General features: G+C 41.8%; 1 protein-coding gene across 1 annotated transcript in view; it reads right to left on the reverse strand.

Moving 5' to 3' along the window:
* Tmem178b (transmembrane protein 178B) overlaps positions 1–14,905 on the reverse strand; it is a 351,038-nt gene extending 336,133 nt beyond the window's left edge. The window contains exon 1 of the mRNA XM_076832497.2: positions 14,362–14,905. Coding sequence (XP_076688612.1) covers positions 14,362–14,743 — 382 coding nt within the window. The 5' untranslated portion in view covers positions 14,744–14,905. The remainder of the gene's footprint in view (positions 1–14,361) is intronic.
* Between the last annotated feature and the right edge of the window lie 12,417 nt (positions 14,906–27,322).

The raw sequence follows: 27,322 nt of genomic DNA on the forward strand, positions 1-27,322 counted from the left end.
CAAAAGAATTACTTATCCAAATTAGATGGAAATGGGCTATGCCCTTGGCAGATTTTATGGCTAAAGGAGAAGACTTTAAAATACTAACTGTGGGATGACCCCACCTAGAAAATAGTCACTATCATTTCTAAAGATAATCTGCTTGTTCATGAAACATTGGGGGGTGAGTCTCTCATATCCATTGTCAAACTGTAACTTGGTGGTCTTCATAAGTCCCTGTAGGGAATCAATGCTTTGTGAGTAATGTTTACCAACCAAGGGGCTATGGTGAGAATTATAGACCTTATTCTGATTGATAAACCATGAAAGGGATTTTTTTAATTTTTTATTTATATATGACAGCAGAATGCATTACAGTTCTTATTGCACATATAGAGTAAAATTTTTCATGTCTCTGTATACAAAGTATATTCACACCAATTCGTGTCTTCATACATGTACTTTGGATAATAATGATCATCACATTTCACCGTCATTTCTAACCCCATGCCCTCTCCCTTCCCCTCCCACTCCTCTGCCCTAGAGTTCATCTATTCCTCCCATGCTCCCGCTCCCTATCCCAACTATGAATCAGCTCCATGGAAGGGTTTTTAGCAAAATGATAACATGATTAGAGTTGCAGTTAATAAAAAAAATCACTCTGAATAGGAAGTATTGACAAGAGATGAGATGAGATGAGAGAATAGGGAAACCAATCAGATGCTGCTCTCCCTATGATCAGGACCAAGGACAGCAGCAGCAACCACCTAGAATGCACCAGAGAATGGAAGAGACACTTGGCAGTTTGGAAAAGTGGATGGAAGCATGAACCAAAAAGGGGCAATTACAGTAGGCCCAGTCTATTTTCTAGTCATTATCTCACCAAAATCACTATCAGAGGAAATAGGAGGAAGCTGATCTAAATAAACAATTAAGAAGGAGGATTCACTGAGACAACCTGAAAATGTTCTTGACGATAAGTATTAGAAAACCTGGAAATGAGTCCCAAGAGAATGGTCAGACGTGCAACAGAAGACCCAGAAAGAAGTGCAAATTCTTTAAACCACGATAGAAACATAAATGGAGATAGCCTACCTTCATTCATAATGTTCTGGATAGGAGAACCAATCTGGGAAAGGCAAAGGAGTACAGAAAGTGGGCGAGATCAAAATGAGGAGGTCTAATCCATGCTTCAAATTCTCCTCTTATGAATCAGAAATATGGGTGCTTTAAGAAACTACAAACCTTAAAAAGAAAACAAATTGAAGTTTGTCATATGTATTACAAAACAATTCATGATAGGGTTCTGTTTAATAGTGATTTCCCCCAGCCCCATAAAGTACAGATCTTTTAAAGTGAGGGTTCTAGATCTAGTGCATTCATGGAGGTGAACACCATTCATTTAACAAATATTTATTAAATATCTATTATGGCCCATGAATCGAATCTATGCATTATATAAAACTCCATGGACAAAAAAGACAATAAAAATAATTCAAAAATTGTCTAAAGGAGAAAAACCAGCCAGGTTCAGTGGCTCATGCCTGCAATATCAGCCACTCGGGAGGTAGTTTGAAGTCATTCTCAGCAACTTAGTGAGACCATGCACAGATTAGGAAGATCCTCAAAAACAAAATAAAAAGGGCTGAGGATGTGGCTCAGTGGTAGAGCATCCCTGGACTCAATTCCCAGTATCACACAAAGAAAGGAGAGAAACATGGGATAAAAAATAATAAATATAACAAAATGTCACTGCTGGTAGGAAGGAAAGTGTTTGGTGTTTACCAAAGCCTAAAAGAGGGGGAAGGCAATTCTACCATGGAAGTAAAGATGAGAGAACACTGAGCAAGACCAGGAGGACGGGGCATAAGCTGATTCCTAAAGGGTCAGCAGGCACTGGCCAGGCAAGCTTGTGGGTGGGGCAGAGAGGGGAAAGACTTCCAGACAAAGGGAGCATCGTGAAGCAAGGTTTTCAAAACATAAAACAGATTCACCTGTTTGGGAATCCATCATGGCTAGAGCAGAGTATACTGCTATGGAGAGAAGGCACGAAAAAGAATAAGATTGCAGGGTTGGGTATACTAGCTCAGTGGCAGCACTTGCCTAGCATGTACAAGGTCTTGGGTTCAATCCTCAATTCTGAAAAAAAAAAAAAAAAGAAAAAAAGAATAAGATTGCAAAATGGGGGAGGGGACAGGCTCACTGCCAGACCTGTGGGGCCTTAAGTGTCGTGTTGAGGATATGGAACCTTATTCTGACTGGTAAACCATGGAGAGCCACTGAAGGGTTTTAAACAAACCCACAATTAGAGTTGCACTTAAGAAAATGCTCTCTGAATAGAAGGCATTGACAAAAGATGAGATTAGAGAATAAGGAAGCCAATCCAAGAATGCTGTGAGAGTTCAGCACCCAAGGACAGTAGCAGTATTAGGATCAGCCTGGAGAGATGGGCGGAAAATTTATTAGGAGTGACTTGTTCACTGCATGGATGAGGAGGGCAGGAAAGAAGAGAGCCTTTAGAACAACCTGACAGTTCTGGCTTAACAAGGAGAGAAGAGTGATGCCACATCCCAAGATGGAGAAAATTAAGGAGAGATGAATCTGGGGACAAAAGGATAGAATAGGTCCTTTGGGACCCATGGATGATCCCAGTGGAGATATCCAGTCCTCGAGATGTTTAGACAGGAAGTCTAATCTGCATATACACCGTGCAACTACTCATAATCATAAAAGAAAATGGCCCTAGAGATTGATCAAGGAAACAGTGAAGAACGAAAAGAGAAAAAGAAGAATCCTGGAGAAGATACACACAGGCTGAGAACAAAGAGCCGGCAAAGGAGAGGGTGCAAAAATGGAGCTGAAGCAGAGCCAGGAGAGAATGATGCCTCAAAAGCCAGAGGAGGCAGTTTTCAAAGAGGAAGAGCAGTTTCAGATGGGAATGGGTGAGGGAGCCATGCACACAGAAGGTAGACATGAGGAAGAGAAGAAAGCAGGAGAGGAGGGAAGCCACCACTAACAGGCACCCCCAACACACCAAAGAAGAAACAAGGAAGAGGAGGAACAAGCTGAAGACACACAGGCCAACCTATTCCAAATGGAAGGTCATTCATTTGGAATGGAAGTGCGATGTGCCCACACCCTACAGAGTGCACTGAGTCTGACAGTTCGTTCCGGCACCCCGTTCAGGGCAGATCTGTCCAGGGCTGCCTCTAGGCATCTCTTCCAGTCCCTTGGTCACTGTAATACAAACATGGAAGTCATTCTGCTCCAATACTCCTGAAATCCCAAGGGACTTCCATGATCCCTTAGTAAGATCAGGCCCAGTTTTGGTTTTTTAAAGCATTGCCAGGTGAAAATGGAGCCCTTGATAAAATTTGGATGGGATTTTTCTGTTCCAGTTTGTGTAAGTAGAGCAGACATGATATAATCATACCACAGGGGCTCTTGGCCGAATCCACCTTCATAATTTGAACAACAACAACAAAAATACACACACACACACACACACACACACACACACACAATACTGTTCATCAATAATAAAATTAAAGTTTTAATAACATTTTCTCACCAGTTTCAAAAGTGTTATTAAAACCACTAGGAAAACTTCTGATCTTTTTAACAGTACTAGGTCTCAAACTCGGGGTCTTGTACATGCTAGGCAAGCCCCCTACCACTGAGCCACGTCCCCAGCCCTCTGATTTTTTCTAAATCAATTCTTAACCTTTTTCTTTACTAATTCACACTGAATTTTTTCCTTGGGATTAAAATGCTCTCTGAGGAGTTTGTGCTGAATCCCTGGTTTGTCCCTACATTCAGTAGCTAGTACACTCTATCTTGGTGCTCTATCTTTTTAAAGTTCAATGTCAGAACAACTTAATTGAAGGGATGGCTTTACGCTAACTTTTTGGCCCTCGGAATTCTTGCTTTTTCTCCACAAGGCGCAGGAAATTTAACAAGGGAGAAGTGACTTGTATACTAGTTTCTATTTCAGCAATTATAATCATATCAAAACGCTGATTTCCTCTTCTTATACCACATCAGAAAGGAATACAACTTAATTTTATTCTAAAACCTCTTTACTAATAACTTCCAGTGAAACTGTTAGTTGCCAGTTACCTGATTCTCCTCTTTTCTAAACTCTTCACAGACAAAAGTTGCCTCAAAGACAAAGTTGTTCAAGAATTTTCCTTAAAGAAGTGCACTTTATACACTGAACAGTAGGGTGTGGATAAGATGTTAGCTTTTCTGTCAGAATGATAACAATCTTTCACATAGTTTTAGTGTGCCTATATGGATGGCCATGTTTGCCTTGGATACTTTTGTTTTTTAAGAAATAAAATATCACAGATGTTTATTAAACCCCTGGTACCCTTCCCAACTCTATTTCTCCCCTTTCTTGAGATGAGTAAAAACATCTTTCACTTCGTGTTTACTAGTCCCACACATATTTTTATTCATTCAATGCAAAATGTTCCCATGAATGACACCTAATGTTTTACCTATCTTGAATGTTATGTAAATGTCATCCTGCCTTCCATTTCATTATGAACACACTTATTTCACTCAAATTTATGTTTATGTGTTCAGAAACATATAGATCTATTACCTGTATTTTAAATATACTGTGATAGTTTCCGTTGTACTAATATACCTTACCTCATTATCAGTTTTCTTATTAATGGATGCTTATACTTTCTATTTTGCCTACTTACTTTGTACACAGCCTGGAACAGAATTACCAGGATACTAGGTACACGTTTTCAACCTCTCGAAATCGTCTCCACCCGCTCTCCTGTGTTGTGCCAGTTGACCTGAACTGTCACATAAGCACAGAGCTTCAAGATAAAAACAACCCTGCCCCTTCCAGGTTTGCAAACTACTCCACTGCCTTGGGGAATAGGAGTTAGGTTGCCTAAATAGAATTGCTATTATAAAGATGAAGAGGCATTCAGGGCAAAACTGAATGAGAGATGCTCCAGAGAAAATAAAGTGTCCAACAGAGTGAGGTTCTGAATACGAAACAGCAGGGCATTTTAAAAAGCAGGAAATGATATAAATGTAGGAAGATGACCTAATATAAAGTAAATTGCCTTTTCTTGGCAAAATACTTTGACGCCAAAAAAATCAATTGATATAATTCAGATACTGCAGTCTCCTATAAAAGCAGCAAATCTGTCAAACTCCTTTGAATGCCAACAGCTTGTACTCAGACTAAACATCACCTGCAGACAATTCCTAGAGACTCCTAGAAGGGTCCTTTAAATGCCATATTTGTGCATACAAATTTACAAAGATAAACATTTTTCATCCTTCAGTCACCTGTTCACTGCCTGCCTTCTATATATATGTGCTGTTTCAAAATATTGTAAAATAACTACCTCTAATATACATGTGTTTATACATACATATATATGAGTGTGTGTGTGTGTGTGTGTGTGTGTGTGTATAATCGAGGGTCGAACTTAGGGGCACTCAACCACTGAGCCACATTCCCAGCCCTATTTAATTTTATTTAGATACAGGGTCTCACTGAGTTGCTTTGAGCCCCGCTTTTGCTGAGATTGGCTTTGAACTCGAGATCCTCCTGCCTCAGCCTCCCAAACCACTGCATTACAGGCATGCACCACCATGCCTGGATTCTGATATAATTTATAAAGAGCTGGTAGCAATAACTGTCTCTTAAGAGAAAGGTCAAGGAACCTGGGTATAAGGAAGAAGGATGAAAGACTAGACAAGAATTACCTGGTCAGAATCAGTAATTTTCAAATGGCATTATGATTTCACCCTATTAATCCACAGATATTTAAGAATATCTTAGGATCTCATGTTTGCTTTTTTGCAAAGCCTGCCCACACTGCTCTGAAATGGCGCCCCATTGCCTGAGCCCCCAACACATAAATCTCTCATAGAACCATGGGGCTTGTATTTGTTGTCTACTCACATGCCTTCTCCTATTTTTTTGCTCCTGGAGGACAGGACCTGTGAATTTCACTCAAGATCCTCCACTCCAGGTAATGTACATGACATAGTTGCTGCTCAAAAGATATTTATAGAATAAGTACAGTGAAATGTTCTTTATCATTCAGTCATTTTAAAATGACCCGAGGAGATCATTCTTTACTTCTACTTGTTTTGCATATTAGTGCTCTTTAAAAGTCTTGCTAAGGGATGGAGGCCCAGATCAGTGACAGAGTGCTTCCTACCATGCATAAAGCCTTAGGTTTAATCCCCAGCACCCTCAAAACAATTTTTTGTTTATAATAAGAAAAAAAATCTAGTGCTCAAAAATGTTTAAATGTAAGCCATATAAGAGCAGGAATTTTGTCTATTTCATTAACTTCCGTGTCCCAAGCATACTTGGCTTACTGTCTCACACAAAATAGGTGCTAAATAAAGGTGCTGAATGAGTGAAAAGCCTTGGCTATGAAGTATCTATATACAGAACAGATCCAATTCCTTGTTTAAATTTCTTTCTTTATTTATTTTATTAATTGAAGGATGCCATAGTCTGTATCTTGAATGTCCCCCAAAAGCCCATGTAGCAAAGGCTTGGTCCCTACCTCAGGACACTGTTTGGAAGGTGGTAGAACTATTAGGTGGTCTTTAGAAGGAGTTAAGTCATTGGGGGAGTGTCCCTGAAGGGGTTCTTATGACCCCTGCCCCTCCTCTTTCCCTCTTCTTTGCTTTCTGTCCTCTAGAAGGTGAGAAGTTTTCTCTGCCACAGGCTCCCACCATGATGTGCTACCTTACTGACTCTTATGGTCAGGGCCAATCAACTCTTATGGTTTGGATCTGGATCATCCCCCAAAACTCATGTGTTGGAAGCATGGTCACCGATACAGCAAGGCCTAGACAGTGGCTTTTAGGCAATGATTAGGGCTCTGACCTCATCATTTGCTGAATTGTTCCACTGATGAAGAGACTACTGGGAGGTAGGACTTAGCTGGAAGAAGGAAGTCAATAGGGGCATGTGCTGGAAAAGTGTGTCTAGTCCCCCGCCCCTTCTCTCTCACTCTGCTTCCAGGCTGCTACGAGCTGAGCAGCTTTCCTCCACCTTCTTCATGATGTTCGGCCTCACCTGGAGCACAGAGCAGTGGAGTTAGGCAACCATGAACTGAACCTCTGAAATCAGGAGCCACAGGAAATCTCTCCTTCTCAGTTGTCCTTGTCAGGTACTTTGGTCACAGTGATGCAAAGCTGACTGATACACTGACCATGCACTGAAACCTCCAAAACTGTGAACCAGAATAAACCATTCTTCCTTTAAGTTTAAATCATTCAATGATTTATAAATGATCCAAGGAATTTAGTCATCACTCTACTTTTTTTTCAGGTTGTTTAATAGGGGGCACAGCTCAGTGGTAGAGTGCTTGCCTACCATGCATAAGGGCCTGGGTTCAATTTCCAACACCTAAAAAAAAATGTTTGATTTATAAAAATAAAAAAAAATCGAATGTTCAAGTATTTTTGTTTCAATAACAGAAAGCTGACGAACACAAGTGAAACAGACAAACATCAGATCTTCTGTCTTAACCATTTGAAATGTGCAGTTCAGTGGCATCAAGTACATTCACGTTGTTGGGCAGCTGTCACCATCTTTCTCTATTAGTTTTTTAGATTTTCAACCCCAAATCTGCAAAATAGCATTTCAAGTCATTAGAAATAGAAAAGGGTAATTTTTCACATGATTGTACAATGGTAAGAAATTAGCTGCTTGGTTTTCCACCTTTTCCTATTTCAAATTAGTGCCTGGGGATGATCCATCTAGAAATCTCTTTCTCTTTCTACTTGTTGCACTCTCTCGTCCCCTCCCCCATCTTCCCATTTCCCTCTTTATACCCTCTCGCAACCATGTTCCTATTATTTATTCTTTTTTTTTTAAGAGAGAGAGAATTTATTTATTTAGTTAGTTAGTTTTCGGTGGACACAACATCTTTGTTTGTATGTGGGGCTGAGAATCGAACCCGGGCCGCACGCATGCCAGGCGAGTACGCTACCACTTGAGCCACATCCCCAGCACCTCCTATTATTTATTCTGCACCTAAATTTAACTTTCTTATCACATGTTAGAGCATGAAAGGACTTGGAGTTTCCAGAATCCAAACACATATTTTACATATGAGGAAACAAAGTCCTATTTAAGAATGCATGCAGTCTCTCAAAACCAACAGATGTCCAATGAAGGCATAAGAATAAGTTTCCTGGGACTGGGGTTGTGGCTCAGTGGTAGAGCACTTACTTGCCCAGCATGTGTGAGACACTGGGTTCGATTCTCAGCACCGCGTATAAATAAATAAATAATAAAGGTCCATCAACAACTAAAAAAAAAAAATTTTTTTAAAGAACAAGTTTCCCTTCTGTTCACACACAATTCCTCCTTTTCTGCATATTTATTGGAGCAATAAGTTTGAAACGTATCTGCATTTAAATAAACATTTGTGATTCTAATGTCTAACACCTAGAGTGGATAGGTGGTTTTGGTGGTGGTGACGTGTGTGCAGAGTCAAACTAACCAGACTCTCCGTTTAGCATTCTGGCAAACTATCTACTAAAAGTAGAGAAGGGAAAAGTATTTTTTAACTGACAGTCCAAAGTGGAATAACACAGATCGATCCTCTAATTGATCCTCACCAACTCTACAATAAAAGAATAAGTAAACTGACCTTCTGGAATAGAAATATGGCCCTTGACTTTGTTGACTCAATAAAAAGAGCTCACCCCTGCGTTCCCTGACCAGTTGTTTCCTGATCCAGTTGATACAAATATGGCCTCCTGAGAAAGAGCCCCATCCACTCACACACAACCACCACTTTGAGAAACTGAGCCAGAGTATAAGCTCCCTTAGGACAAGGATCAACTATACCTCTGTTCTCCTGGACACCTAAGAAAGAGCTTTGCACACTGTTCCAGAGCTCTATTAATCATCAGGCCTCCCTGGTACACTGTGTTTTAGGATGATTGAGGACTCATAGCATATCAGCACCCAATTAACATGTAGGCATAGGGATGCATGTCATGTGTAGAAGACCATCTGTGTTTACATGGGTTTATTTGTGAACAGGTATGTCTGGGGTTCAAGATTTTCAATCAATCAGCAAACAGTGTTTCAGGACCTAATAAATACAGAGACCCACAAGTTTTAGAAGTAAAACTGTTCCTGGCCTCTGGGAATGTATAAAACCCTCTCCAGTCTATGGAAGGCTTTCCCCCTCTTTTTCCACCACACCCAAAGTCTCCTCCAACTAAAACTCATAACACAACCTCATTTTTTACATTTGCTTTTCCCTTTTGTGCACTCACTACCTTTTGCTATATTATACCTTGATTAGTTTTATTAGATCTTATTTTTATTCCACAAATAAGAATTTATTATCTTTCCCATACTCCCACCCAGAATGTAAGCTTCTCCATTTTATCCAACACTGCACCTGATGACCAGCCCATAGGCCTTCAATAAATAACTGTTGAATAGTGACTATTTCCTTCATGTCTATAAAACTTGAGCATCTACTACAGTGAGCAAAGTAAATACCCAAAAATTATATGACAAAATGTATAAGAGCTTCTCTCCATGGAGCTCAAAACAAGGTGTGTAAGCCATTCTAATTGCCTAAATTTAGAATTAAGACTCTTCCATTTTTAAATTTTGAAATAGGGTCTGGGCTGAGTCTTGCAGGCCAGGCTTGACCTGTGACCCTCCTGCCCCACAGCCTCATGAGTGGCCATGATAGTGAGTTGTTTTTAATGGAATCAGGGAAAGGCAAAGAAGAGAGAAGTATGTGAGAATTCTGTGAGTCAATGATGGAAAATTAATAAAATACAGATTTAGGATAAATGACCATGAACTAAAAACCTTCTGCAAACATTCCAGAAGCAGTTTTTTCCTAAAGTATAAAATAATAACCTGAATTTTAAGCCCAAATTACCATGAAAGTGTTCTCATGTGAAACAAAGAATGTGCTTGTTTTTTTTAGAGGCTTTAGACTCCATGTGGCATGGAATCTACTATAAATGCTCACTGTAATCTGCACTGTCCAATACAACAGCCACTAGCCACATGTACCTATTATGTAGTTGTAATGTGGCCAATACAACCAGGAAAGGAATTCTTAAATTTTCCTTCATTTTGGTTATTTTAATTTTAATTAGCCACATAGGGCTACTGGCTACCCTACTGAGCAGCACAGCTACAGGGGGTTTGATATATAAGCTCCTTGACTGGGTCCTTGCCTGTTCTCTAGCTCCTCTTCTGCTCCTCTCCATCCCCATAGAATCAACTCTTGCAAGGCCAAACTGCTGTTTCATACCTCCATGGCTCTGCAGATGCCAGCCCCTTTGCCTTAAATGCTCTCCCTATCCAACTGCAAATTTCATCAAAATCTCATTTAGATTTCGTTCCTTGGGACAACTTTCCCTAACCTCCCTATCTCAGCCCACTGCTGCCACAATCCACCATTGCCTCCTCTGTATTTCTCTGAATCCATTTCTGTTACTATTCTCATTATCCTGTAGCTGTAATTTGTTTTCTGTGACACCAAGGATTTACACTAATTTTGAAGGCAGGTCTTATTTATCCCTCCATCCTGGTCTGTTTGTGCCCATTCATCATATAATACATCATATAATACAATACATAGTATGTGTTTGCCGACAAAATTATTCATTTTTAAGCATGCATAATGTTCTATGAAAATAATTTTCTGAGAATTGACAACCACTTTATGGTTACTTGGGCCAATATTTATTAAAAGGCAAATCTTCATACTAATAAAAAGTTCTTAGAATAATAGTTAAGGGTGTACTTAACTCAAACCCTATCAACATAATAGTTCAGTAGAAACCAAGAATATAGATGTTCCCTGGCACAAAATCCTACCAATAGCTCCTCCTTCTTTTTTAAAAATATTTTTTAGTTGTAGATAGACACAATACCTCTATTTATTTATCTTTAAGTGGTGCTGAGAATCGAACCCAGGGCCTCACACATGCTAGGCACATGCTCTGCCACTGAGCCACAACCCCAGGCCTAGCTGCTTCTTCTGATGTAAATCTCTTGGATTTCAGAAACTGATCTTGCCATTGATCTGTCCCCAGTGGCTAAGGTGACTTTTCAGGGAGACAGGGAAGAGGTTCCGAAGCAAAAAAAAAAGAGGATCTCTTTAAGACTCTCCATGGTCATGGTCATGGGAATTTAAAATAATCTATTTTTGCTGTACCCACCCCCCCATCCAATCCTACCTCCAAGAAGGAAATAATTAAAATCACTTTTAACATGAAAAATAATGACTTTGGGTGATGTGTGTCCATCCAATGACATGTTATCCAAAAGGAATGGTGTGTTCTCCTAATTTCTTGACAAAGATTTTACTCAAGAAATCTTCCTAAAGGGTTTCATCATGCATCTTTTGTAATGTTATCTGGCCCAATAGCCACGCTTTTAAACTCATGATTTTCCAACTAATTTTTTATTTGGATTCCCACACAATTATTCCTATAGAGTCAGCTCTTGGTGAATACATTGCTGTAAGCCTTGTTTGTATAATTCCCAAATATCAAGCATGTGTTAAATATATCTTACAAATGTCTATTCTTCCTGCCCTCCAGGAAGGTACAGTTCAGTAATGCAAACAAGGAAGTACACAGTGAACAGATATGCATGCTTGTGGGCACAGTAATAGCAGCAGGTATTGAAGAAAATGTATTTCAGGAAGAATATGAATCCAAAGGACCATATCTTCAAAGTAGATATAAATTTGACTTTTGTTTTATTAATTTGGCAGCTTCATTTTCTTTTTAAAATGCACAAATGGTACTTTTGAATGTAATGAATGATGATTTAATAAATGACTCAGGGCTGTACAATCATTTAGATAAATCTTACATTTTCCCATAATATTAGTAGATTTTAAATAATCTTTTTTCTGGTTTTCCTTTTCCCTTGCCCAAAACAGATCTCCCAGAATCTTAATAGAATGTGTTTCAAAAAGACAAAAGACAAAGATATCTTCTGAGGATCCTGATGAATAATGTGAGATAAGATGTCCTAAATTCAAATACAGGGACATCAATTTCTTTTTTTAACTTCCTTATAAAATCTGCTCACATAGGAAAAAAAACACTGATTAAGTCTAAAAATTATGTTCTACATTTTATTGGAATTGCCAGTGTATTCTAATATAAAATGCATTTATTTCCAAAATGTATTATTGCTACTTGGAAAAGGAGATCTGGTTTTCAAAGATGATGCTTTAAGGTTAAAAATGAAGATAGTGACCTCAAATCTCTCCCAATTTGTAAGGCTGGCATGCCATCTATCTCAATAATACCTAACAAGAATGTCAAATGGACAGAAACAGCCATGGTAAGCAGGTGCTTGAAGCTGACAGTGATTGCTGTATTTGAGGTGATGGGAACAGCATTTCCATTAGTTCAAGTGAAATACAATGCCCTGCCAACCCTAGGTATCAGTGTATTCAATCCCCCTGCTGTGGGTGTCCATTTTCTGTTGCTGCAATTAAAAATCAGTTGATACAGAGTCAAAATGTTGTACATTCTTCCCCTATCCCTTTCCCTGTCACTGTGTTTCCAGCTTCACCGGAAGAACATGTCACTATGGTAACCAATCCCTCTGGTGCACAGACCAAGTCAACCTTTCTAGTCAGATTGCCAGGCAGAGTAACACAGAATCAGAGCCCTGGATGGAACCACCAGAAGCCATAAATTTCATCCCCTTGTCTCTAAGTGGAGTTAACTCATGCCAGAAAGAAGGATATCTGTCTTGTTCTAGAAGGTGTTCAAGAATATCCTGCCAGTATTTGCCAGTCATTATTAACATGAATTCTCCCCATGTTTCAGCTAACTTCCTGCCATTTCCATTTTAAAGAAAGCAAAAAGAACAGATAAAATAACACTTAAGAAATCTGAAAACTGTCACCAGTTGTCAAAAACACTCTACCTCCTTCCTTGTTTTCCTACTTTCTCAATCCAAGCCCAAGTTGCTCTCTTCTGAAATCCCCTAATATCCTGTACATCTTTATAAAGTTGTAGAGCTCCAAATGGGTCACCTGGCTCTAATAAGAACCTGGTCATGAAGCAGATAGGATATCTGTAGTATGAACACACCCGTAACTAAATCAGCTGAAATCCCTAGTCATTCTAAAGAAGCTACAAAGCAAACACCAAGATGGATTCTCTCTCTGAACCCACCTCACCTCTTAAATGTGAACTGGTCTCCTAGACTGTACCCACTGCCTGTCTTTCTCAAACACTTGGCTTTTTAATTTAATTTTTTCTAATGTTTCAACACTTTTGTAAATCAAAGAACATTGGTTCTTACAAATGCTATTTTAAAACATCAGTAACCCCAACAGCATTATGATAGGATACATTAAGAACTGCTTTATATCCTGGGCTCAAAGCATCTTGCAAATAATAGCATCATTGTCACCTTAATATCAATATTAGTAGTTGAAGTCAATGAAATATTGAGGAGGGGGCATGACTCACAAAATCTGCATATCTTCTCAGGCTGCAGCCCTGATATTTCTTCAGATCAATATTAACACACATCACATCCAAAGAATATTTCAGTGGGGTGATGGTACAGGATGGTTCTCGACATATAAATCATACGAGATTTACAAGTTGCATCAAATAAGGAGAATTTTTCATTTATGTTATCATGTTAATGTGTTGAATAAAATGTTATCATTAGCAAATGCAACTTGTTTTCTGTTTTGGTGTATTTTATATATTTTTCATGTAAGTCCTCTGAAAACCACATTTTTTTCTCTGAAATTCCAACTTTGGTATTACTTGTGTTGTGCTTATTAAACCCTGCTGATATTTATTGCACGTACTCACTTTTTTGCCAACCACTTTTTCAAAGGAGAATTTTTTTAAATTGTGACATGCTACTACCCGGCCAACAGGTTTTGAAATGCTATACACAAAGGTTGGTGATGTATTGATGTTTATATGACCAATGATTTTTCCCTCTGTTTTCCTTGTTTGGATCAGTTCGACATCTAAAAGATGAAGAATCCGAGTCTATTACACGGACATATCAGTCTTAGAAGAAGGGCTTCTTCAAAGAACAACGATATAGATTCCCTTCCCTCTCGGAGGCTAATGAAGCGTTATCCTGGATAACAGCCCTGGACCATGAGATTTCACGCGAATCTGGACACACAAGAGCAAGACAAGAAGCCTCCACCGCTTTCCATTACCATCCATGGGAAGGTAAGTTCGGGCACTCGGAAGTGCAGACAGGCCTGGGTAAATGGACAGCTGGTGGCCGGGAGCAGAGGCCAGGGGCTGCAGGGCCTACCCAGAGGCGCCAGGCTCTCTGCAGCGCCACGCCTCGCGCCTCCCGCTTACCTTTCCGAATGAGGGCAGCGATCTCCGGGTCGAAGCCCTGCCGGTGGCACTTCCTCCAGAGGCCCATGTTGGTGGAGTTGTACTGTCGGCTGCACTCATCCGCGGGGCTCATGGCGAAGAGCTGCCGGCGATTCCGGGCCCGGAGGAGTTTGCCCTCCCAGCGGTCCAGGCGGGAGCGGCTGGCCCGCAGCGGCAAGTTGTTGTTGTTGTTGTAAATAAAGCCAGGGTCAACCCGGCGAGTATTGAAGGCCTTGCACCTGTCCCTGTGCTTCCTAGCGTCGGTCTCGTACCAGTGGTCGGAGCAGATGGCCACAGCCAGCATGCCCAGGGCGCAGAGCGCTAGCGAGAGGCCCGTGTAGAGCAGTAACCTTCCGGCAGCCATGCCTCCGCTTCGCGGCTACACCATGGGCATGATCCGCCGCAGCCTCGCCTTCCCTCCGCGCGCCCGGAACAAAGCGGCGGGCGGCCGAGCTGGGGGATGGGGACAAGAGGGGGACTCGCGCCGCGGCGCCCCCTCGGCCCCTGCCTACCGGTGCACGGCCCGGGGACTGTGGGGATGGGGGCGGGCAGCCTAAAAAGTTCTGATCCGGCGAGACTCCTGCGGGCTGCTGGGCATCCTCCGGGGCAGGTGCAGCCTCCAGCGGCGGCGAACTCCACACAGCCGCTTCCCGCCCCCTCCCCGCAGCGCAGAAAGCTACTGCTCCAAGGCGGCTGCCTCGGCGCTCAGCCGAGTTTCGGGCGCCACTGCCCTCGGCCGGGAAACTAAATGCCAAGTGTCCGCAACTGCGGTGGAGCTTGCTGGGATTTCTTTGTGCAACGTAGAGACCGGACCGACTCTCCTGATTTCTGGGGAAGATGAGGGTGGGTGCTGTCAAGAGGAGCCACTAGTCGACAGGATGAATTGAAACACCCCCGATGTGGCCGCCAGGCGAAGGAAACCTCCAGATGCCAAGGACAACTGTCCTGAGTCTCGCCCGGGTCTCTCTCTCTCAGGGACTCTCCCCCTTTCCGGTCCGTAAGCAAAGACCTGGGATTCGCACCCAGAAATGTTCTTCCACTCTGGGTCGGGTCTTTAAAAAAAAAAAAAAAAAAAAAAAAAAATCCGTTCCCTGGTCACCAGCAGGTCCCTTGTTCCTTCTGGCCCACGCGGGGCTCTCAGAAGCGGGCTTCCCACGGACGCACGGTCTCTGCCCACCTTTCCCCGCGAGCTCCTGTGTTGCCTGCCTCTGGCCTCGCCATTCAGGCGTCCCCTCCAGCGGACGCCGTGGACACCCGAGCGGCGTTACGGGACGAGTCCTGGCCTGGGGTTTGCGGAGACTGGGCGGTAGCTGACTGGAGCGGGGGGCGGGCTGCGCAGAGGAGGGCGCTCAGCGCTGGACGAGCAGCGCCGGGCGCTCGGAGCTCCGCGCACAGCGCCTTCAACACCATGGACAGGGTCGCGCAGTCGCTGCGCGCTGTCAGCCCCTCAGCTAGCCCCCGGGGCGTCTTGCTGCTCTCTCCAGCGAGGTTTTCTCCTTGGAGTGTCCACCAAATGCTTCCAGACCCTCCTCCGCCTCACTTCATCTGGCCTCCCGCATCCCCGAGAGCGAACTGCCCAGGTGCACAGAAATTGCTGCAGGCACGGAGGAAAACCTGGTCTCGGCTCCTCAAAACAACCCGCCCCCTTCTGCCACCTGAGTCCTGGTACTCTAGCACCGCGTCTGCTCTGTCCAACTAGGGTCAGCCGCTCTCAGATTGCACCATTTTCTTCGCAGCCCACTCAGACGCCGACAGGCCGGCTCACTCGCAAGCGTGCACAGAATCCAGTCCAAGCCTCGGCGTCCAGCAATCAGGCTCCAGACGCACGATGGTCGCGGAGGTGAATGGGGCGGGGGGTGGGGGAGGGAGGCTGGGTCGCTGGTCTTCCCCTCCCAGCTTCCTGCTCTAGCGGCTGCGGCTCCAAGGCCTCCCAGGCTCGGATCCCTGACTGCGCCCCGGGGGCTTGAGAAATAGCATCGCCCGGGTGTGGGCGCCGGAGGAAGCCGCTGCCGCGCTCGCTTGCTCGGGCGCCGGGCGCTGCAGCCTTGGCTAAAACCCACAGACGAGAACACGGAGCGCGCAGCCAAAAGCTAGTGATGTCATCCGTGCAACGTGAGCCTCATCTCTTATTTTTCTAGCCTTCTTAAAGATAAACTGCACCATTTCCCGGGCACGAAATGTCTAAGCCTTATTCTTTGACCAGGCAAGTCAATGGTGTCTAGGTAGGTATGTGCCCACCACTTCCATATGTATGCACATATACATATGTGTGGCATGTAGCATGTTTACATGTATATTATAAATTTAGGGATGCTCTTTTGAACCATGGAAAATTCCTTCAAATCCAATACAGTTCTTTGAAGAAAAGACTGCCTATTGCAGAATCGGCTTTTATAGGAGATGGGCAAGCTCCTGCGTCCAGGTTTCAATAGCTGGTTTGCCTTTGATCATGGTCTTCTCGTGGGAAGCCACAGGCACTACCTTGCTTAGCTACAGGCGTTTCCACCCAGAGCTGAGCAAAGAGTGACCGCCGGGTTCCCCGCCCAGCCCCAGTCCAGCCCCAAGCTAGCGCCCTGAACCCCAACACACACACACCTACACCTGCCCTCCCTCCTCGCAGGAAAAGAAAGAAGAAATTTGATCTGTACTTTCAAAACCAGAAAAAGAATTTTAATAAGAGGGGAGGTTAGTAAATATTTTGAAAATGTTGGGGGGCTTGTGCTTTGAGGGGAGGCAGGGTTAAAGGCAATCTCGTTGCAGGGTGTGTCATTTTCTGAGAGTGACGGCTGGGTCTGGGTTCTGCAGGGGCACTGGGAGGTAATGCTGGACCCCAGACCTTGATCGGGTGGCCCCCAGGCAAGCCCGTTTCATCCCAACCCCCGCCCCCTTCTTCGCTCACGTGAGACCGAGCCGCAAAGGCTGGGAGCCTCCCTCCCAGCTCCAGATACTGGGGTTTTCACTCTTAACGCTCACCATTCTTTTTCACACTCCAAAGCCAAGGTCCCGCACTGCCGAGTAAAGAGCTGTCCTGGGGGAAAGAGAGTGCCAGGCAGCCTGCTTTGCACAACGGGGATTGCAAGCCAAAAAGAGCACACCTCCACCATATTCTTTTTGTCTTTTTTTTTTTTTCACCCTGCTCCCTGCATTTTAAAAATCGCGAACAAGGCGTTTCAGTGCCATCTAGTGGGGGAGGGGCGTGCCTTGCTTTTCGCCCCGGAATTCTGCAATGGGATTTACTGAAGGGACAGCAGAGCCTGAGGATGCTGCTGGGTTCTTGGGTGCCAGACACGTGCCCTGTGCCAGTCCTCACCCTCGAGGTTCCCTAGGATGGCACTGCAAAGCCAAGTGACTTTGGCCACAGTGTCTTCTCACCTTCCTTTCTACCTCCTGTTACCAATTCTTCCTCCCCCTGCCCTGGCCCTGAAAATAATGAACCACAGCGCACACTCGGAACACATGAGGCCATCGTAAATTTCTCAAGTTGTTTTCCTCCCTAAAGCACAGAGCATTTTTAAGGTAAGAGGGAACCTGCATACCATAACAGGAAAGAAGAAGAGGGGTGAAATGACACCTACAAGGTCACTTGGGAAATTCCACCCAGTCAGCATTACAGCCTCAGTCTTCTGGTTCCCGACTCTCCCTGCATCCTTAGAACCAGCTTCTGAGACCTTCAGCAGGCAGGCCAGGCAGTGCCTACTCAGAGCAGGAATACCTGCTCATTTGTCACTGACTTTCCTCCCTCAGTGGTCAGTTCACCCTTTCTTGGTCTTGCTTTTTAACTTCCCTCTGGCCTGTACCTTAGGCCTGCTTCCAAGGATGTGCCTTGTGCATTCACCCATGGATCTCAGCAGGCTTGTGTTTCAGTCTTTGCATGGAAAAGGGATCTAGAGGGACATTGCTTTCCTCTTTTCAAACATCACTAACATTCCAGTTTTTGTCCTTGGTGAAATCCTGAAAATCCTGTGAATGATGTTAATCGAGATCTCCTTTGAAGTGCAATTATTTGTGGCCAGCCTTATACCATTTGGGGATGATCTTGGTCTTTGGGGCTCAGAAGATGGTGGATCCTCCTGTTAGGAGATAGGGCACAGGGAAGGGACTGCCCCTTAGGACTCTCGGCTCCCCCCCCCAAGGCCCTCAACCCCCATCCGATAATCTACCAAGCTCCTTCCTGACAAGGGAAACTGAGTCATCTGGAGGTAAAGGGAGGAAGCTAGAAGACCACAAGGGGAATTTCAGACCATGAAGGAAAAGTCCCCTATCTTGTGCATGTGCAGTAGCCCAAGGGACTGACCTAAGTTAACTTGTAGCTAGTTGACATTTAACTTATCATTAACACTGTGGTTTGCTCCCCCTCTGTGCTTGGGAGGGGGGTTAATCTTGTGTAATAGAGAAGAAATTGTGTTAAATTCAGCTGTCATTCAATGTGCCAATCAACCCCACATCCACTCAGACGAGAAGGGGGAGTACTAACACAGTCCAATAGTAGTGAGCTGTTCTATGTGGACCTGGCCTTGAGCTACTCTGCAGCTCATCCCACTCTGCTCTCTCAGAGTGTTTTCTTTCAGATTTACTCCATTCTTTGCTTGGGATGCCAAGAACTGGACAGGGAACTCCCTGCGGAAGCGTGCCCTTGTGCTAGTAACACTTGCTCTGTACTACAGGAATGCATGGTTCTTTTTCAATTGAGTGATCTAGGTTTCTGCCCTATGTTTTCTTCCATTTCCTTCCACCCTGTTATTACAGCATCACTGTCTCCATGTTTCTAAGCCATTCCTTCCCACTGATTCCAACACTGTCCTAGATCATAAAAATCTCAGAATCAGAAGAGACTTTGGAGTCTGCCATACAATAATGCATAATTCTCTCTCAGAACATTTCCCAAAAAGTGAATGGCCAGCTTCTGCTTGCATACTTGAAGAGATGAGAAATTCACTCTATCAGCAAGTGGCCCACTCCACTGTCAGACAGTGTGGATGGTAGTTAGATAGCTCTTCCTCATACTGAGCCTTATTCTAGGTCCCTGTAACTCCTACCCATTGGCCTTATTTTTACTCTCAGATGACATTGATTCATCTTCCATAGAATATTCCTTCTGATACTCGACATTAGCCATCAAAGTCTTCTTTCCTCCATGCCAGATGCCCCTTGCTCATCGATGCCTTCTGCTAGCTTGTCTGTGGTTTGTGATACCTCCTGTGGTCCTTTTAGTTGATACCTCCTCCATCTACAAGTCATGTGAATCCATGAAGAAGAAAATTTGATAAGTCTATCTCATTTATACATGACCCATGTAGAGTTCTGATGATCCAGGCTTCCTCTTCTGGAAGCCCACAGTCATGCCCTTTGTATGCATCTTAGAATCTTGCCCCAAAATGGCATAAGATCACTGATCTGATATATGAAGAACTCAAAAAACTTAACACCAGAAAAACAAACAATAAATGGGCTAAGGTGCTAAACAGACAATTCTCAGAAGAAGATATACAATTAGTCAAAAAAATATGTGAAAAAAATGTTCAATATCTCTAGTAATTAGAGAAATACAAATCTAAGATTTCATCACATGCTAGTCAGAATGGCAGTTATCAATAATACAAGCAACAATAAGTGTGGGCGAGGATGTGGGGGAAAAAGTACACTTATACCTTGCTGGTGGGGCTGCAAATTGGTGCAACCAATCCGGAAAGCAGTATGGAGAATTCCTTAGAAAACTGGAATGGAACCACTATTTGACCTAGCTATCCCACTCCTTGGGTTATACCCAAAAGACTTAAAAACAGCATACTATAGTAACCCAGCCACTTCAATTTTTATAGCAACACAATTCACAATTGCTAAACTGTGGAAGCAACCTAGAAGCCCTTCAATAGATGAATGGATAAAAAAATTATGGTACATATATACAATGGAATATTACTCAGCCATAAAGAATGGTGAAATTATGGCATTTGCTGGTAAATGGATGGAGTTAGAGAATATCATGCTAAGCCAATCTCAAAAAACCAAATGCTGAATGTTCTCTCTGATAAGCTGATGCTGACCCATAATGAGTGGGGCATGGGAAGAATGGAGGAACTTTGACTAGGCAAAGGGGAGGGAGGAAAGGGGAGAGGGAATGGGGGTAGGAAAGATAGTGGAGTGAGATGAACATCTTTACCCTAGGTACATGTATGACTGCACATGTGGTACGACTCTACATCGTGTACAACCTGAGAAATGAAAGGTTGTGCTCCATTTGTGTACAATGAATCGAAATGCATTCTGATATCATGTATAACTACTTAGAACAAATTTTAAAAAGCAAAACTAAAACCTTTTAATAAAATTGTAATGTGACTTTCAAAAAAAAGATGACTGATTTGCTGTTTGTGAAATCTAGATTTTTAGATTTTTTTATTAGTAATTCTATTTGTCCACGTGCACCTTTTTTAAAAGCAATGTTCACATTCTGCAAGCTCTATCTAGGTTCTCCAGCAGAGGCTGAGATATTGACAGCTCTCTACATTTCCTGGTTCACCTAGAGCAGAGGAAGGCTGAGCTACAGTTTGTTCACTCATTCATTCTGCACTGTCTTCATCTACCATATTTACTCTACTCCACACTCCACCTTCAGTCTGAAAATCCTCTTTGACATCGTCAATTGGAAGCAAAATAAAAGTCGATAAAGAAAGCTCCCTCAAAAGGGTACACTTGTACATTGCCGTTGGGACTGCAAATTGGTGCGGCCAATTTGGAAAGCAGTATGGAGATTCCTGGGAAAGCTGGGAATGGAACCACCATTTGACCCAGCTATTACCCTTCTTGGACTATTCCCTGAAGACCTTAAAGACCGTACTATAGGGATACTGCTATATCGATGTTCATAGCAGCACAATTCACAATAGCTAGACTGTGGAACCAACCTAGATGCCCTTCAATAGATGAATGGATTTTAAAAAATGTGGCATTTATACACAATGGAGTATTACTCAGCACTAAAAAATGACAAAATCATGGAATTTGCAGGAAAATGGATGGCATTAGAGCAGATTATGCTAAGTGAAGCTAGCCAATCCCTAAAAAACAAATGCCAAATGTCTTCTTTGATATAAGGAGAGCAACTAAAAACAGAGCAGGGAGGAAGAGCATGAGAAAAAGATTAACATTAAACAGGAACGAGAGGTGGGAGGGAAAGGGAGAGAGAAGGGAAATTGCATGGAAATGGAAGGAGACCCTCATTGTTATACAAAATTACCTATAAGAGGATGTGAGGGGAAAGGGAAAAAAATCAAGGGAGAGAGAAATGAATTACAGTAGATGGGGTAGAGAGAGAAGATGGGAGGGGAGGGGCGGGGGGATAGCAGAGGATAGGAAAGGTAGCAGAATACAACAGACACTAGTATGGCAATATGTAAAAACGTGGATGTGTAACCGATGTGATTCTGCAATCTGTATACGGGGTAAAAATGGGAGTTCATAACCCACTTGAATCAAATGTATGAAATATGATATATCAAGAGCTTTGTAATGTTTTGAACAACCAGTAAAATAATAAAAAAAAGAATGCTCCCTCTTTGCCATCTATCAATATGCTACATGAGTTTCCCAGAGAAAGACCTCCTACATATTCTTATTGTTTTCATAATTGACTTTGCCCAGTTTGAATGTTATGTGAAACCCAAAAGAGATGTTGACCTTTTACCCTCCCAACACAGTTCCCCAAGTCTGTGGCAGGCTAGTATCTATGCTTGAGCAGGTACGCTTTTTTCTTTACAAAGACCTTCTTTCTAAATCTCAGCTTATTAGTCACATTGCTTAGCTTCCCTCCTTCTTTTTTCCCCCATAGGATCATTTAAGCAAAAGGCTCTTTTCACTGTGTTCCTGGGCATCTAGATCTACTCCTTGATTTTATTTTCTTCTTCTGCCACCATCCCACCATATTAATCTCCTTAAATTCTACAGTTATCTTTTATTCAAAATTCTGCATAGTCCTTCTGCCTGCCAACAAAGTCCCAAGCCATTACATCCCTACCAGACCCTGCCCAAGTCTTCAGCCTGTTTTCTAAAGCAAACCTCCACACTAGACACACCCTCCAACATGTCTGAAAAGCCTCATGCTGGCATCATTCCTTTCGCCCATAAATATTTAACTGCTCTGCTTTTTCAAGTTCTTACAATTACAGGTGCCTTATATCAATAGGTCAAAGAAATATCATTTGATCATCTCACTAGAAGCTGAAAAAGCAACCAATTAAGTCCAACAAATATGCTTGATATTTAAAAGCTCTTTCTAAACTAGAAAGAGTTTAAAGTGAATAAGATCATCTCCTGCATACAGAGATATTTCAAATTAGTAGGAATAAAACAAATAGCACAACATAAAAACAGGCAGAGTTTATTAGAAGACAATTTACAGAAAAGAAAATTCAAATGGAAAATTAACATGAAAAACAGCCTCTCGGGCTGGGATTGTGGCTCAGTGGTAGAGTGCTCGCCTCACATGCAGGAGGCACTGGGTTTGATCCTCAGCACAACATAAACATAAAAATAAAGACATTGTGTCCACCTAAAACTAAAAACTAAATATTAAAAAAAACAACCTCTCTCGTAAATCTGTAGAATAAAAAAAAAATTAAATACAGATTTTACCCATCAGATGGAGAAAAAATGTACATCTGTTAATATCAGGTTTTGGTTGGGCATGTTGTCATGTGCTTCTGTAGGAACATGAACCTATGCGGCCACTCTGGAAGACAACATGTAGTCGCTGCTAAGATGAAAATGACACATGTCTTTGACTCCATAGATGTGCTTCTAGGTATCCAGACTATAAGAATATTCACACAAAGGCTAACAAAGAGTACCTTTAGGATGCCATCTGGACCGTCCCCTGAGGCTTCTAGGACAAACTACCACAAATTACATGCAGTGAAACATCAAAAATGTATAGTCTCACAGTTCTGGAAGCTAGAAGTTCAAAATGAATAAGTTGGAAGGGCCATGAAACTTGTAAGGAAAGAACTTCCTTGTCTCATCTTACCTCCAGAGTTCACTGGCATTTCCTGCCATTCCTTGGCTTAGAGGTAGATGCTTCGCTCCAGTCTCTGCCTCTGTTGTCCATGACTGTCTTTTTTCATATGTCTTCACATCATCTTCTCTCTGTGCATCTTTGTTCTCCAAATTTCCTTCTCCTCATAAAGACACCCACTGTATTGGATTGGGGCCTATCCTGAAACAGAATGACCTCATTTTAAGTAATTACATCTGTGGTGTTTTAGTCAGCTTTTTCACTGCTGAGACTAAAGGATCTGACCAGAACAACTATAGAAGAGGAAAAGTTTATTTTAGGGCTCACGATTTCAGAGGTCTTAGTCTAGAGAAGGCTGGCTCCATTCTTCAGGGCTCAAGATGAGGCTGAACATCATGGTGGACTGTGTGGAAGAGGGAAGCAGCTCACATCATGGTGATCAAGAAGCAGAGAATCTCCATTCTCCAGATACAAAGAAACACACCAAAGCCAAGTCCCAATTCCCACCTCCTCCAGCCACACCCTACCACTTCAGTTACACTCAGTTAATCCCTATCAGGGGATTAAATCACTGATTTGGTTAAGACTCTCACAACTCTATCATCTCTCCTCTAAACCTTCTTGCACTGTCTAACATGTGAGCTTTTGGGGAACACCTTACATTCCAAACCATAATCTTTGGTTAATGCTACTTCTAAAAAAGGCCACATTCTGAAGTATTATAGGTTAGGATTTTAACATATCTTCTGAGGAGACATTACTCAACCCATAATTCTAGAAAAAAAGGGGGGCATAAAGAAACATACATGTATCAACTGACTTATGTAATATAAAAGAATAATGTGAGACCAAGAATCTAAGCAGGCAACAGGAAGTTGACAGCAGAAAGCCACTACCACCCTGGGCTGAAGACAGACTTACCAGCAACATTCAAAAAAACCAGTGCAAGCTCATAGAGGAGGCCCCACATATTGTAGGCCCAAACATTTTTTAAAATATTTTTTTTAGTTGTAGATAGACACAATATCTTTATTTTTATTTATTTATTTTTATGTGGTGCTGGGGATGGAACCCAGGGTCTAACACGTGCAAAGCAAGCGCTCTACCACTGAGCTACAACCTTCCCATGTCCAAATATTTAAAAGTTGTAGGTCAAATGACAGGCTGTTAAATAAAAATATCTCTCCACCTTACAAATATCTTCATGATGACAAAATTTTGAACTATCGAGTTATATTTTATGTATGAATAGTTGTTGGTAAAATGTCAACCAAATTAATATTCAAAGAGTAATAAAATAAGGGTAATAGGTTGTTATGTACATTTCATAAGACATTTTTCTTCATTCATTCTATTGTTATAATCACAATATTTCACATAACTTACATTCTGTTAATGGTAGTGCCAGATGTTTTTGACAAACATTTTAGTTTTTATATAGTTTTGTTATTTAAAATTAATTTCCACTAGGCAAAACTTTACTGGGGCATAAACACTTTCATTGGAAGTGTCAGTAAAATTCTTAAAATAATACTTATATTTGGAATTTTATATGTTCTGTTCAAGCATTATAACAATCATACATAAAAGTTGTTATTAATACAGAAAATACTATATCTCACTTTTATTATATAAACATTATCACTTGTATCACTATTTTTACTATCTCTACATCCATACAATATTTCTAAAGTTCTTATAAATATTTCAAGTCCGAAACAAAGAAAACCCAAAACTGGAGTATATTGCTTAATTTGTCCTCAGCTCTCTTAAATCAAGACCATATCTTGATCTATAATGATTGGAAAATCATTTCTATAGACATTACTTTGAGATTATGAACCTTCCTTAAAGTCATTACAGGTGCCTTGATTTTCTTTTATTTTCTTTTGTTTGTTTGTTTGTTTGTTTGTTTGTTTTTGCTTTGTTTGTTTTTGTTGTGGGTGCGCTTGTTTGGAACAGAGTCTTGTACATTGTCTATCCTGGCCTTGAACTCCTGGACTCATATAACCCTCTTGCCTCCCTCCTGAGAAACTGGGATTATAGGCACATGATTACATACCTGGCTCTTATTTCATTTTTTAAAAATACCACTTTGCTCTCATTGGTAGTTTATTTTTATTTTCAATTCTTTCTTTAAACTTTTAAGAATTTTTCTAAAATTATTCTCAAGTGATAAATTAGCAAACTTGGGTCTGTTTTTATTTACATTATTAATAGCAAGCAATAATTCACCTCAAAGAATTATATATAGAACAAATCCTAGATTAATTTCATTTTCCACAGAAGTTCACACTTTGCTCTGTATTTGAGCATCTTCTGTTATTTCATTTAGATCTCCTAGTGCATCTTATATCTTTTCTAAATTAAATTTCATGATGTTAGCAGCATTTAGTCAGTTTTTCCATCATGTATATTAAAATGTCTAACAGGTCAAATTTAAATGTGTTTCAATCAATGAATAGATTTAAGACATATCAGAAAAAAATTCATTTCATTTCTCCAAAAAAATTCATGACTATTGTTTCAAGTTGAGACTACATCTCTAGTAACACATTCAAATTATGTACCATATGTGGTGTTAGCATGTTTCTAAATTTTAAGCCAAAATTCAGGTTAGGTCCAGAAATACACTTATAGGTAAAAGCAAAATGAATTAATATTGCAAAACATTCCTTAGTTACTGTGTGCAACGGTTGTGAAATGCCACCCTACTTTATGTGTAACTCCAGAACTGTGAATTGGAACACAAAAGGAGGAAAGACAATGGATACTCATCACTTCTGGAAAATGATACTTCCGTATTCAAAAATCTTCTGCATGCAGAGCTATCTGGGAGGAAGGAATGACAAGTTAATTGTTTTGTCTTCTCTTGTATCTAAGTGCTTCTACCCCGAGATCCTCTCAACACTCCAAAGCAGTGTCAACCCCCAAGATCAGCAGCCACGCAACCCACTGAAGTTAATGGCACTCACAAGCAATTGTCTTTTGTTTGGAGGACTCAGGATGAGAGGGGTCCCAAAGCATTTCCCTTGGACCTGTACTATACTTGCCAGAAGAGCAGATATTCAGGGCCAGCAGCCATGGTGTGCCAGCTCTGATGCAGGATCCAACACACAGAGGCAACCATGAATTCTTCAGTAGTTATTTAGTATGTCTCTGTGATATGTGGGGCCCTCTAAAATGTGGAGTCTGGGGCAGAGGCCTTCTTGCTAGGGCAGCCTAGCTGGAGAAGCACAAAAGGGGAAGGGGTATTTCCTGAACCCAGGGATTAGTTTCACCCACAGAAGCTAGGACCACAGAGACACCCATCTGGCCAAAGCTGGAGCTATAAAATGCATGCAGCCGCTTCTGGATTGCTCTCTGTGGTCGAGAATAGGGAAGGAATGCCCTGGCTTCACCTTTTCCTCTGTCAGGATCACTCACTGGCTGCCCCCTGCCAGAAGCCAGCAGACATGGGAGCCTTGGGACATACAACCTGCAGAGTTCAGTTCCCTGTAGTACATCAGAGCAGGGAAAGACAAGGAACAAATCTGAGGAGGGCACACAGACCAGAGTGGCCTTTAGAAGAAAGGCCATTGAAGCCATAGAAATATTCCCCAAAAATTACAACCAAATTTGTTCTACCACTATAATTTAAAAATTGGAAGTCAAGAACATGATGGGAAACAAGTAAGAATCATAGGCACTGGAAAAGAGAGTGCAAAACTATTGTATATGGAGAATATGATTGAAAACTCAAAAAATAAACTAAAACCAAACAAACCATACTTATGTTCAGTAAGAAGGCTTAATATAGGAAAACTACACAGATAGCAATACTTTCCAACATAATAGCAATTAATTGTTAGAAATATACTGGAAAGCTCTTCCATTCACAATTCCAACAAAAACTTTAATACATTAAAGAATAGCAGTAACAAAAAGGGGGAA

This window comes from Callospermophilus lateralis, chromosome 1 (genome assembly GCF_048772815.1).
Source record: "Callospermophilus lateralis isolate mCalLat2 chromosome 1, mCalLat2.hap1, whole genome shotgun sequence".
NCBI classification, from domain to species: domain Eukaryota; kingdom Metazoa; phylum Chordata; class Mammalia; order Rodentia; family Sciuridae; genus Callospermophilus; species Callospermophilus lateralis.